Genomic DNA, 14,831 nt, shown 5'->3' with positions numbered 1-14,831 from the left:
AAAAAGAGAGAGTTGTTTAGAGATTGTTAGATGAGTAAAAGGTGGAAAGACATATGGTTAGATGTTTAGGTACATTGATGGATGGTCTAAGAATATTATATAACTAACCATTATTATCTTTAGTGTTGACATCAGCTTTATGTTTTAGAAGTAAATTCACTATATCTGTGTGTTCATTCTTTGCTGCCTTCATGAGACTGGTCTCTCCTAGAAATTAGATACAATATATATTATGTAGTTCAGATTAAAGTTATAGAAAGAAAGACATGTAGATAGATAGATTTATTATTTGATTCTTTGATGCCCCCTAGTCTAAAGACAGGAATAAATGAGATATCTTTATACTAAAGTAACAGGATGTTTGTTTGTGTGTCAGTACCAAAGGATCTTGCTAACCGCTGAACCGATCGGGTTCTCCTTAACAGGGTAGATTCTCATAGGTCCTGGGAAGGTTTATAACTATTTTGGGGGAGGGTACCACCACCCTCCCAAGAGAAATCACAATAAAATCGAAAAAATTGAAAGATTCCTGCCACATAGTGTCGCTAGAGTATGAATGTCTCTACGTAGCATAGTGGTGCTGCGTAGAAACATGAATTTAACAGCTGATTGACCATAGACAAATCATTTCTCAAATTAGATATTTAAAATAAAAATAAATATTTAAATGCCACTAGAGGCCTCTAGAGGCATAGCCGTTAGTGGTATATATTCAAGAGTCCAGAATATGCTTTCAGAGGAAAAATATTTTTATGTGCATTGGTGTCTCCCCCCATTGACAGAAATGTTTTATGTAGAATGTTTAAAAATTAGGTAAAATTATCACCTTTAAAGGATGCCTGCAAGAAATACCACGCTTCAACTACTGAAAGACTGCCACAAGTAGACCCAATACCCCAGATTTAAAGCCTTCAGCTTCAATAACAAAAAATAACAAAATAGCATTTCATGTACAATGAAAATTTTGAAAGATTTACAATGCTCATAAAAGAAAAAACAATATTAAATTACGTCGCCTAGGCATAAAATTATAACCTTATTTTTGTCGGAAATTTAGATTGCCGGTAACTGATTACATTTTTACAATAAAAACACCACATTTCATAGTCAAAACCTATGAAAACAAGGATGACAACATCTATAAGTAGCGAAGCACAAACAATTAAATAAGAATTTAGGTATTAGTTGTCAAAAGCATGTATATTAGGAAAAAATCACGAAACCTTTTCAACATTTTTTTTTAATTTCTTAATATTTATATTTCAGTACTATGATAAACTGACTGATGGTTAAAGTAAATTGCATAGTGGATGCTCAAAACAACGGGAAATTTAATTTTGATATGTTTAACTACAAAAATTAAAAAAACAGACCATAAACACCAAAGATATTAAGAAATATGTAAAAAATATAAAAATAGCCAAAAACCTGAAAAAAGGCAATTCTGACCGTCATAGTTGTTTTCTTTAAACGATAGAAAATTTAATTTTGATATCTAAAACTGAAAAAATTTTGGAAATCGGACCATAAACACCAAAGGTATGGAATAAAATGTGAAAAATTCAAAAATAGCTTAAAACCTGCTTAAAGATAGTCTGACCGTCATAGTTGTTTCCTTAAATCGACAGGAAATTAAATTTTGATATCTTTAACTGAAAAAATTTTGGAAATCGGACCATAAACACCAAAGATATGGAGAAAAATATGAAAAATACAAAAATAGCCTAAAACCTGCTAAAAAGCGGTCCGACCGCCATTGAAGTTTTATAGTTAATTGTGCTCCTTAATAATAGGAATGTTGTCAAAAAATTTCAGCCTTTTAACTTTTATAGGAGCCGAGAAATTTACGTTTCCCCCAAACTAAGACGGACAGACGGACGGACGGACAGACGGACATTTCAAATTATAGAGTAGCTTCTACTAAAAATTTTATTTAAATTGAATATGTTAATGAAAATCACAGCGGAAACAAAGGGGAAAACTAATACAAGATCAGGTGAGATTGGTTGCTTAGCTGATTCAGCCTTCTGATTGGCTACAGTACACTCAGTACAACGCCAGTTAAACTTAATTTTTTTTAATGATTTTGACTATAAAAATGGGTATTTTTATTGTAAAAATATAATTAGTTACTGGCAACCTAAATTTAAGACAAAAATAAGCTTATAATTTTGTATCTATTATAGAAGCTGAAGGCTTCAAATTTGGGGTATTGGGTCTACTTGTGGCAGTCTTTCAGCAGTTAAAGCGTGGTATTTCTTGCAGGCTTCCTTTAAAATTAAAATTTATTAAAATTAACCCACTCTACTATATATGCTGTAGAGAAGAGTTATAGATACACAGAATGAGTAGATCGAGATGAAAATGTGTATATATTAATAAATACAGGATAAAGAGATAAATACTTCATACATATTTAACCCTTAATGGTCCAAGGGGGGGGGGCGTTGAACGCCCCCCCCCCCTCCGTTTTTTTCTATCTCATTTTCTGTGTGTGAAAGATAAAGAGCCCAAACTGCGTGACTTTTTAAGTATGGAAATGACACATAACTGAGAGTTAGATTTTTTTTAATATCTCCATCCTGGCGGGCACAGGATGCCAGCAAACCTGGCAGGGTCTTCCAGGTAAAGAGCAAGAATATTTTGACTTAAACAAAGCATTTTATCTTACCAAATTACTAAAATATTCTCTAGTTGTACCTCCTAATATTAGATATAAGTGTTCAAGTCATTTTTAGGTTCCAGGTATGATCCTGCAAGTCTCCAGAAATCTTTAAAAAGCTCCTGTGGCCGCAATTTTTGACTTAGAGACTTCAAATTTTAAACTTAAGCTTTTCTTACATGTCTACATAACATATAAAAATTTCATACAGATCCGTCGCCGTTTTCCTGCCGACCGACAACTTCGGCGGCTGGCAGATGCCACCTACAGCTGCGGCCGCTGAGATTTATATTTTGATATTTCTAATATAAATTTACATAAAAATAAACATTTTCTGCAAAAAAAATGTTCTTCTAGCTTCAAAAATAAGAAAATTACAGCCGATTGATATTTTTAAGTAAAAAAGGACCTGAAAACAAAGGTTGTTATTAAAAGAGTGAAGGAAACGAAAATTGACTTTGACTTACTTAGGGTCGGAAATTCATTATCAAACAGGGGACTTGCACAAAAATTTTTAGCCCTCTAGCTCTAATAGGAACTGAGATAATAGGGGGGAGCGTTAAACGTCCCCCCCCCCCCCAACAGATTAAGGTGGGGCAAGAGGCCCGACTGTTAAGGGTTAAGTAGATAAAGAAGTTAAATAAATAATATACTAAAGATACAAATATTGTAGTATAACTAACCATAATTGTCTTTAGAGTTGACATCAGATCCATGTTCTAAAAGTATTTTCAATGTATCTGTGTTTCCAATCTGTGCTGTATTCATAAGACTTGTCCTTCCTAGATATAAATATAAAAGATACTTTATGTTCATAGCATAGTTATAGACACAGAGAAAATTTTAGAGGTAGATAGTAGAGTGGGTCCTTTTTTGATATATTTATATGAGACCATAGTGGGATTTTTATAAGTATAATACACCTGTAAATGATTTAAAATGTATCTTAAGTCTAAAATCTGTTAGATGTCACACATACAATTGTATAGCTATTTGTGAATGGGAGTCAAAGACTTATTGAATCAGAACTATGGCTTCATGGGGCTCCCTGAAAAAGCCTTGAAGAATAGAATCAGAAACTTTTGACCGTTACAAAATATGTAGTCCTTGCCTTAGAAATGACTAAAAACCACCATTGTTTGAGAATTGGACAACTTTTAGAGGTTTTTTGGTCATTTCTAAGGCAAAGAACAGGATATTTTGAAACTTTTGTCCGTCTCAAAATATTTCATTCCTAGCCTTATAAAATACTAAGACACCACCATGTTTAGGTTATGTTTGAGAATTGGTAAACTTTTGTCAAATTGTTGAACACTCCAACTCCTCCTTGCTTTCTTTCAACAAAATTTGGGATATCATTTCCTTCCATGTTGGAATGTCAAGAAACAATAAAAAGTTTCCAAAAATTCAAAAATGTTTACTCAAATTTTGGAAGATTTATTCATTTTTATTTTTAGGAGGTTTTACTTAACCCTTACAAATTGGACCCCAATTCGCACCTTAATAGATCAGGGGGGGGGGGGAGGGGACAAATTATGCCACCCCTCCCTCTATCTCAGCACCTGTTAAAAAGAGAATTTCAGGTATGAAACAGAAAATTGGTCAGAAATCGGCCATGACCTTCTTATCAAGGAATTTCCTTATTGCTTAAGGATTCACAAAAAAATTTAGGTATTTAGCTTTAATATATATGACATATATCTCTAGTAAAAGCTGGACACCATGACCGACACACAAGGACTCTGGCAGGAAATTGACAACTTATTCATACGTACTGTACTAAATCAATCTTTACGTGGACTAATTTAACCAAATTAGGTTTTTTTTTAGGTTTTTGATAATTCATACAACCCCCTTAAGTTATTCATTACAATAGAATACAATTTTAAAATTTATTTACTGTGTAAATATGCATAAATATGACGTTTTTACTGACAATTAGGTTGATTTTTACTCAAAGCATTTTTCTTGTAGACAATAAAATGATTATAACTTTCGTTCTATTTAAGATAAATTGATGAAATAAAAAGTATATTCAATTTTATTATGCTGAGAAGTCACTTATTGGTTTTAAGAAATAATAAACCCCATTGAGTTGGGGAGGGGGGGGGGGCGTTGAGTATCGAAATAATGAAACTAATGTAAATTTCTTTTTATGGTGGGTTTTAATGATTCATATAGCAGCCAAACTGTTTTTAGGCAATACCCCTTTGTCTGTCTGTCCCTCTGTCTGTCTGTTTTTTTGTCTGTCTGTCACTCCACTTGTCAGTCTATCTGTCTAACTGCCTCTTTTTCGGATTTCAATGAATCATCTAGCATAGCCTAATTCTAATTTGTTAATGCCTCAAAAACTGTCTGTCTGTCCGTCTGTCTGTCTATCCCTCCATCTGTCTGATCATTCACAGGTTCTCTATTGGATTTTATTTAATGAATTGTCTATTATGGTCAAACTGTAATTTGATCATTCTTCTTGCCTGTCTGTCTGTCTCGTCTATCTGCTGAGTTTCTACCATTGGTCTAACAGACTGATTCACTTAATTAACCCCTTACGGTCGGGCCCCTTACTGCACCTTATCAGTCGGGGGGGGGGGGGGGGGGGTGGTGGGGCGTCCCCCCCCCCCCTATTATCTCAGTTCCTATTAGAGCTAGTAAGCTAAAAAATTTTGTGCAAGTCCCCTTGAGATATTTAAGGTTAAGGATATTTTGCAGTTGTTAGATAAATAGATTTTGTGAAATCTTATTTAGGGCTTCATAAGCATGACATCATTAAAGTTCACCAATAGTTACAATACAGTGTATATGATTATAAACTAACTCCTAGATTATAAGTCACCCCCTTGAAAATAAAGGTTAGGTTCATTTTTATGGGGTTTTTTGATCCCCGGAGGACTAGGGGTTAGCAGCAGGGGGGTGACTTCTATACCAAAAGCTAGTTTATAACCATAAAGGCTTAAGTTTAAGAATTCATCTCTATTGGTCAAATGGTTTCTGAGAAAATTAAGGTTAGGTTCATTTTTAGGGTTTTTTTGAGCCCCGGAGGGCTAGGAGTAGGCGGCAGGGGGGTGACTTCTAAACTAGAAGTTAGTTTATAACCATAAAAGCTTAAGTTTAAAAAATCATCCCTATTGGTCAAATGGTTTCTGAGAAAATTAAGGTTATGTTCATTCTTAGGAGGGTTTTGAGCCCCAGGGGGCTAGGGGATGGGGGTAGGGGGTTGACTTTGAAACCATAAGATGTTCATACCCCTAAAAGCTTAAAGGATGCCTGCAAGAAATAACACGCTTTAACTGCTGAAAGACTGCCACAAGAAGACCCAAATTTAAAGCCTTCAGCTTCAATTACAAAAAAGTTCTAGGCATTTCAAAATAGCATTTTATGTACAATGGAATTTTTGAAAGATTTCCAATGCTCATAAAAGAAAAAACAATATTAAATTACGTTGCCTAGACATACAATTATAACCTTATCTTTGTCAGAAACTTAGATTGCCTGTGACTGATTACATTTTTACAATAAAAACACCACATTTCATAGTCAAAATCTATGAAAAAAAATCGATTTAAATTGCCTTTTTAAATGAAAATCATAGCGGAAACAAAGGGGTAAACTAATACAAGCTTAGCTGTGATTGGTTGTTAAGCTGATTCAGCCTTCTGATTGGCTACAGTACATTCGGTACAACGCAAGTAAAACTTAATTTTTTTTTAATGATTTTGACTATAAAAATGGGTATTTTTATTGTAAAAATATAATTAGTTACTGGAAACATAAATTTATGACAAAAATAAGCTTATAATTTTGTTTCTAGGCCACGTAGTTTAATTTCAAAGTTTTCAACATGAGCATTGCAATTCTTTCAAAATTTTCATTGTACATAAAATGTCATTTTAAAAAGCCTAGAACTTTTTTGTTATAGAAGCTGAAGGCTTCAAATTTGGGGTATTTGGTCTACTTGTGGCAGTCTTTCAGCAGTTAAAGCGTGGTATTTCTTGCAGGCTTCCTTTAAGTCCAAAAAATTTTCATGGTTCATCAAGTGGTTCCGGAGAACCCCCCCCCCCCAGCATAAAAAAATCTTCAGTTACGTCCCCTTTTTAAACGTAAGCTTTTCTTATATGTTAACATAACATATCTAAATTTCATAGAGATCCGCAGCCGTTTTCCCTGCTGACCGCCTGCTGCGGCCGCTGAAATTTATATTTGATATTTCTGATATAAAATTTACTTAAAGATAAACATTTTCTGTAAAAAAATTGTTCTTCTAGCTTCAAAAATAAGAAAATTACAGCCGTTTAAAATCTTTAAGTAAAAAAGGTTGTTAAATAAAAAGGTGAACTAAGCAAAAATTGACTTTGACTTATAAAAGGTCGGAAATTTATTATCAAACAGGGGACTTGCACAAAAAAGATTTAGCCCTCTAGGTCTAATGGGAACTGAGATAATAGGGGGGGAGCGTTGAACGCCCACCCCATCACCAACCGATTAAGGTGCGGCAAGGGGCCCGACTGTTAAGGGTTAATAATACATATTTAATAATTCATATTAAAATCAATAATACTGTAAAAATGGTTGAATGCTTGTTTCAATAGAAAATTAGATTTAACTAATAATAATGTTGAATCTTGTACCAGGAGATAAACAAATAAATTGTGTTGCAATAAAAAATAAAAAAAATATTCAATTTACTTATGAAAAAAAGTGTAATACTGTATCTATAATCTTTTTGTACATAAATGATAATAATATCAGGTTATATTCCATTAATTTATAACCACCTAAATTTTTTGACACTTACAACTTTTAACAGCTCCCTTTAACCAAAATCAAGGATAGTTTATTTAAGTATGTCACCAAAACTTCATTACATAAGTAATACATTTTTACAAACTTTAAAAAGAGGATTGGGAAATATCTCCCTCCCCAACATTAACTTTAATTACTATTGTAAACAATATTAAAAGTTATAAATATATATTAATCAAGATCTTTAGAGGTATTAACTGTGGTTTAATTACATATGTATGAGAGCTCCTTCTTGTGTCAATCACTTTTATTTACTGATTAAAATTTGTACAGTACAGTTGTACAGAATATTGCAAGATTTTTTTTAGTTAAGTCTGGAAATTAATGATTAATTTATCTAAAAATAGATAGCATAGAATTATCTTAATCAGTGGCTTAATTTTATACACTCGCCTTAAACACCCCCCCCCCCACTCTTTATTTTAAGGGGTGTAAATTTATTTCCTTTACACCCCCTTGGAATTTATAGAGGGGTGTATCTGAGGGTGTAGGCTCTTGTCAAGAGGGTGGACATGGGTGGACACCTAGGGAGGTGTATCCATCCCCCTTAATTTTACAAGGGTGGTGTAAACAACCCCTACACCAACCTTTTGCACGCCTTTGATCTTAACTATACTTTTAGTGTACATAAAGTTGTAAATTCAGTAACTATTCTACAAAAATTATCTTCCTAAATTGATATATGATTTTCAGGGTAATATCCGGTGGACTAAACATTAAAATTTTATGGAAAAAAAGATATCTTTGGTACATGCATGACTTGAAATTATCCCCCCTTTGTACTCAATACGCATTTTTTATTCTAAGTGCGTCAATTTTGCGTTTAAAGATACCCTTAGTTTAAGCATTAATTTCTCCAAAAAATGATGAAAAAAGATAAAATTTTTTTTTGATAAAATAATAAAAGTATATGTAAAAAGAAATAACCAGCAAAAAAAATTACAAAATTACGTTAAATAGAACAAAAATTAGAGCGTTTTGTATGCCTTATAAAATGCGTATTTCTCATGAAAATTGTAACGATTTAGTGTGTTGAGTAAAATATTTACAAACTTCCCGCTTTTATAAGAAGCTAGAGCCTTTGTGGACACTGACCAGATATCCTTATAAAATCAACTCTCAGTTAAGAGATGTCACATTAGGAGGTTTGTCCTTTAGGACGTTTGTCAGTGTACCAATATCATGTAGTTAACAAACCCTTTTCATCTGTAATATTAACATCAGCATTAGGACATTTGTCCCTTTAGGAGGCTTGTCAATGTAACAATATCATGTAATTAACAAACCTTTATTATCTTTAATATTGACATCTGCTCCATGTTTGAGAAGTATCTTCACTATATCTGTGTTTCCACTCTCCAATGCATACATGTGACTGGTGTATCCTAAATATCAATATATTTGATACTTTATATATATACTAGCGGCTACACCCCTTGAAACCTCTTGTGGCACTTAAATTTTTTTAAATAATACATTACCTATCTATATTGCATTCAAGTCTCTAAATGTAAAATAAATATTCGATTTTTTTTGTGATTTCTCTTGGTAGGGTGGTGTTACCCTTCCCCAAAATAGTTATGTACCTTTCTGGACATATGAGAAGCCACCCTGTAAAGTTCAGCGGTTAACAAGATCCTTTGGTACAGACAGACACACAGATAAACACACATCCTGTTACTTTATTATAAGGATATAGTTCATTGTTTTAGAAACAGAGGTGTTCAGAGATAGATACATCATAGACAAGTAGATAGACAAATATTTCGATAAATATTGTTAAATGATTGTGTAGATAACAAATATTAAAGTTATAAATGTTGCATAATATTATTTTTACTAACCAATATTATCTTTAATGTTGACATCAGCTCCATGTTCAAGAAGTATCTTCACTATATCTGTGTTTCCATGCTGTGCTGCATACATAAGACTGGTCCTTCCTAGATATAAATACATAAGATTCTACAGGCTTATATATAAGTAGGTAGATAAATACAGGATAAAAAGATAGATGGAAAGATATATGTTGTGAGGTACATATTTAGGTAGATAGATAAAAAAGTTGATAAAATAATATACTGAAGATACAAATATTTAGATACCACTATTATCTATAGAGTTGACATCAGCTCCATGTTCTAGAAGTATATTCACTGTGTCTGTGTTTCCTTTCCTTGAGGCATACATGAGACAGGTCTGTCCTAGATATAAATATATAAGTTTCATAATATATTCTTTAGTTCAGTGAACAGTTTTAGATATACAAAAAAAGGTGTACAAAAAGATAAAACAACCAAATAAATATTTAGCAAGAAAATTTGTTTTGTTGTATAAACCTAACTTAAAGGGACTGTGAACGTAAATTTTTCTCATCTTAATATCAAATCTTAACATTATCTCATTCATAATATCTCACAGATAGAGCAAAACGCGCTTTTGTTTGCTTAAAAAACGGCTTTTTCCGGCGATTTTTATAAGGTACTGGGAAAGGAAGAAATTTTCCGTATTATATAAAATGTGCATTAAATTGCTTTTTTCTCCCATTATAGCTAAAATTAAACTTTTTCACATAGTTCTAGATTTTTCCTAACAGTTAAGCTGACTTTTAACATAATCCTTGCTTTAATCCAATGTATAGTTACTTAGAAATTGATAAAATAAGCAATATTTTTTTATTGAAAACCAAATACAATAACAAAGCCAGAAACAGGTTTTTTATTAGTATCCAATTAACTTTAAATGGCCCATCTCTCGCCCACCTTTAATTACAAATTTGTAAATAATAAAGACGCAATATTTCTTTATAAACAGTGTGATAAAAGTGTAAACTAATTCTCCAAAGTGGGTTATTTATTGTTCAACACAATAAAAAAGGATATTATTATTTTATATAACCTTTGAGATTCAACCCTTTGTAGACAGTGAGGTATTTTTTTGTCAATACTACGAATTTAAAATATGTCTTTATTACCTAATTACTACGTTATAAAAAAACGAATTGGCAATTTTATAGCATAAAATAAATCCTTAACAGTAAGTAAATTGTTTCAACTATATATGACAAGTTAAATATCCCTACAAACATTATAAGAAACAAAAACGTTCAGATTTTCCCTGTTTTTTCCATTTTCCCTCTCAAAATACCATAAAATCAAGGCATTATTTCTGGATATTTTTGTGAATAGGACATTTTTGGTTGATCGGTGTAGTGAAATGTGCTTAGTAAATGTTAAGATTTGATAATCAGATGAGAAATTTTTACGTTCACACTCCCTTTAATAACAAAATAACTTTTTTTAGGGATTATTCTTTCGAATTATTCTTTAGACGAATATCTTTTAACTAACCGTCATTATCTTTAGTGTCAATATTAGCTCCATGTTCTAGAAGAATCTTCAATGAAGTCATATTTCTGCTCTCTAATGCAAGAACAATACTGGTCCTTTCTAGATATAAATTTATATTAGATAGATTGTATTTCTGTAGTACAGAACAGATTTATACTTAGACAGATAGTTGATACAAAAGATTTTGATTTTGTGTAATAATGCAACAGGCAATAACCCATACCAAGTATGCATATATTAAACAAAACCCACCATGAAAACTTGATTTATCCTCTACAGTCCTGTCCAGTTTTTCCTCAAAATTGCTACATTATTTTCTTCATAATTTTTCTAGATTAGTAAGTGGGGGGGGTATACATTAGGGTGGGTTCATATCGGAATTAGACAAAGCGGGGATATGCAACAGATAAAATTAACCTTAAAAACATTTCTGACCAAAAAAGAATTTTAAAAAATTGAGTTTTAGAACACGACCACTTAAAAATTTAATTCATTACTTATTAGTATGCAAAGACGACATTCAACACATTTTTTGAATCAGAACTATGGCTTCATGGTGCTCCCTGGAAAGGCCTTGAGAAGCTGAATCAGGAACTTTTGTCCGTTTCAAAATATCTCGTTCCTAGCCTTAGAAATCACTAAAAAAACAAAAATTTTTAAGGTTTATTGAGAATTGTCCAATTTGTAGAGGTTTTTTTAGATTTTCTCAGGCTATGAACGAGATTTTTTGAAACGGACAAAAGTTCCTGACTCAGCTCCTCAAGGCATTTCCAGGGAGCACCATGAAGCCATAGTTCTGATTCAATAAATTTTTGACTCCCATTTACAAATAGCTATACAATTGAATGTCTGGTCATCAGCGGGTTTAAGACTTAGGATAAATTTTAAATCATCCAGAGGTGTATTATATCTATATAAATTGAGTGCAGATCCCCGCTTTGGCCTCAGAAAAAAAATGTCCAAAATCGACCCACCCTAGTATACATATCAAATTTAGTCAAAGCTGATGAAGAAAAATCCGAAAATACGCAATGACGCAAATGAGTATAAAATTACGCAAATTCTGATCTTAATTTTCACATTTTTAGTAGCGAAGCTACTCTATAATTCACTTTGTTAGTAGCGAAGCTACTCTATAATTCACTTTGTCCGTCCGTCCGTCCGTCCGTCAGTCCGTAACGCTATGGGGGAAATGGGATTTACTCAGCTCCTATAAAAGATAGAAAGCTGAAATTTTTTGACAACATTCTCATCATTAAGGAGCACAATTAAGTATAAAACACCAATGGCAGTAGGACCGCTTTTTAGCAGGTTTTATGCTATTTTTGTAATTTTCACATTTTTCTCCATATCTTCAGTGTTTATGGTGCGATTTTAAATTTTTTTCAGTTATATATATCTAAATTAAATTTCAAGTCGTTTAAAGAAAACAACTATGACGGTCAGACTGCCTTTAAGCAGGTTTTAGGCTATTTTTGTATTTTTCACATTTTTCTCCATATCTTTGGTATTTATGGTCCGATTTTCAAAATTTTTTTAGTTATAGATATCCAAATTAAATTTCCTGTCCTTTAAAGAAAACAACTTTGACGGTCAGACTGCCTTTCAGCAGGTTTTAGGCTATTTTTGTATTTTTCACATTTTTCTCCATATCTGGTGTTTATGGTACGATTTCCAAATTTTTTTCAGTTATACATATCAAAATTAAATTTCCTGTTATTTAAAGAAAACAACCATGACGGTGAGACTTCCTTTTTGCAGGTTTTTGGCTATTTTTATATTTTTTTACATTTTCCCCCATATCTTTGGTGTTTTTGGTCCAGTTTTAAAACTTTTTTGGGATATCATTATCAAAATAATTTTTGCCATTGTTATGAGCATCTTTTATGTAATTTACTTTGACCGTCATTATTATACAAATAAAACAGGGTTTCGTTTTTATTTTCTCCAATAAATCAATCAATAAATACACTTCTACTTGTACATATTACCATCCATGATTTTATTTTTTATGCTTCGCTACTTATGGATGTTGTCATCCTTGTTTTAAAGATGCGACATATAATAATAGCTATTAAAACAATTTTCAAGCATAACTTTTATCTTATTAGGATAACATTTAAATAAGAAAAATAGTTTTACCATATGCAATTTGAACACCTAATCAAAAAAAATGCAAGACATAGCTTTTATTTTAAGATAGACTAGGGGCAACGCCCCCTAGAAGCCTCTAGGTGTTCTTAAGGTGGGAGGGGGATAAGTCAACCGCCCTTCTACTTATAAAATTTTCTTTTATAAGAAATATTAAAAAAATTGGAGGAGGGGATTTTAAATTGGGAGGGTGGAGATACGCTATCCCAAAATAGTTAAAATCCTTCCCTGTACCCCAAAAAAAAACTTAATTGCAAAGGAAAACCAATCAGAGGTCATTTTTTTAAAAATTCATAAAACAAAAATTGGCGCATTTGTATAAACAACAGAATTATAGGTGACAGGAAACTTGATGGGGGAAGGAAAAAAAGAGAGGGTGTAGAACAGGTTTAAAGAATCCTGAAATATATATATATTCCGTCACCTTAGTCCAAAATAGATGTGCTTGTGTGTGTGGTGTTATTGTGGGGGGGTGTACTTCTATTTCCTCTCCACATCTTCTGGTAAAATGTGTGAACAAAAGAGATCATGATAATTAGTTGGGGCGGGGGGGTGGATTATTCACCCTTTAAAATATTCAGATAATCTGGGGGAAAGAATTATTGTTTAAATTTTAAACGCTTTATTTAATTTAAAACTTGTGTGTCTGTCTGTCTTGTTCATCAGAAAAGCTAGTTTTAAGCTAATTTAAGGAACTAAACATCTAATAATATTAGTTCAAAATAACATTAATTTTAAAACTATAATTTATTGGCCCTTTACAGATTACACCAAGAGTTTTTGTTTTTAAATGTGATGTACATCTAAAGTAGTAAATAGTGGAAGTAGAAGCAATGAAAAACATTTGGCACAAAATTAACTAACAAAAGCTGGAGTTATTTAGTCTCCAACTTTTCTGTAATTCAATAACTAATATAAATATCCTTTCTGAAAAATTTCTGGACAAAGTTAAAGTTTTCAATGGGAAGAAAAAAGGGATTATTTATTTAAAGGGCGAATATAGGTTCGATATGATATGAGCTTATATCAAAGGTGCAATTCCATAGATTATAAATAACTTAAAAATATTGACATATTCAATTGTATAAGTCTGTTTATAGCTTAAAACCCGTCAATCTCGAAGAAAATATTTTGTAATAAGTGTGGTTCCCTAAGAACTCAAACACCCTAGCATCACACAAGGCTTTGTGGCAAGGTTGAATTAAAAGCTTTTTTTAAATGATAGTCGTAATAACGTGGAAACCAATTAATCAGGGGTAAATATACCCTCCTTCTACCTTCATAAAGTAAATTATTTAAAAGTTAAAAAAAACATCAAATAATGTAAAAAGTAAAAAAAAAATAATCGATAACATTTTCTTGGAGGAAGAATGATTTCAAATCCCTGTTTTTTTGTGGCCGTGTGTGTGTGTGTTGAAAATGCGTACACAAGGGTTGTTTATATCATCATGAATTAATCAAAGATCTCTGTACAGAAAATAAACTTTAAGACGTATTATTTACCCTGTCAATACTCCTGACGCCCTTCTACGCAAATTATTTTTATGCTTTTAAAAAAATTAAATAAACTAGTATATAATCTAAAATAATAAACATTTAAATTATCTTTTAAGGTGCGTGCCAATGTAGTAGTCAACCAAACTTAAGCAAAATAGTAAAAAAAAGTCTTGTAAAGGGCTAAAATAAACAATTTTGTCGGCAATCTCATTTATTATATGTTCAATTGATACAGAAAATTGCAAAATCTACTTAAGGATTTTTTTGAATTTTTAAATTTGGCATAGATATTCTAAAAGTATGTAATGGCACCTTTGATACAAGCTCATATCATATCGAACCTATATTCGCCCTTTAAATAAATCAATAAT

At 31.9% G+C, this 14,831-nt stretch overlaps 1 protein-coding gene across 1 annotated transcript in view; it reads right to left on the bottom strand.

The window, feature by feature from the left end:
* LOC145330829 (uncharacterized) overlaps positions 1-14,831 on the bottom strand; it is a 49,278-nt gene that overhangs the window by 15,454 nt on the left and 18,993 nt on the right. The window contains exons 14-19 of the mRNA XM_080175493.1: positions 10,813-10,911; positions 9,568-9,666; positions 9,307-9,405; positions 8,749-8,847; positions 3,346-3,444; positions 109-207 (exon numbers count right to left, since the gene is read on the bottom strand). Of these exons, the coding sequence (XP_080031619.1) occupies positions 109-207; positions 3,346-3,444; positions 8,749-8,847; positions 9,307-9,405; positions 9,568-9,666; positions 10,813-10,911 (594 nt within the window). The remainder of the gene's footprint in view (positions 1-108; positions 208-3,345; positions 3,445-8,748; positions 8,848-9,306; positions 9,406-9,567; positions 9,667-10,812; positions 10,912-14,831) is intronic.

This window comes from Acartia tonsa, chromosome 10, assembly GCF_053477335.1.
Source record: "Acartia tonsa isolate MP-2025a chromosome 10, ASM5347733v1, whole genome shotgun sequence".
NCBI lineage: Eukaryota > Metazoa > Arthropoda > Copepoda > Calanoida > Acartiidae > Acartia > Acartia tonsa.
The sequence above is the reverse complement of the archived record's forward strand: the minus strand, read 5'-3'. Positions and strand labels throughout refer to the sequence as shown.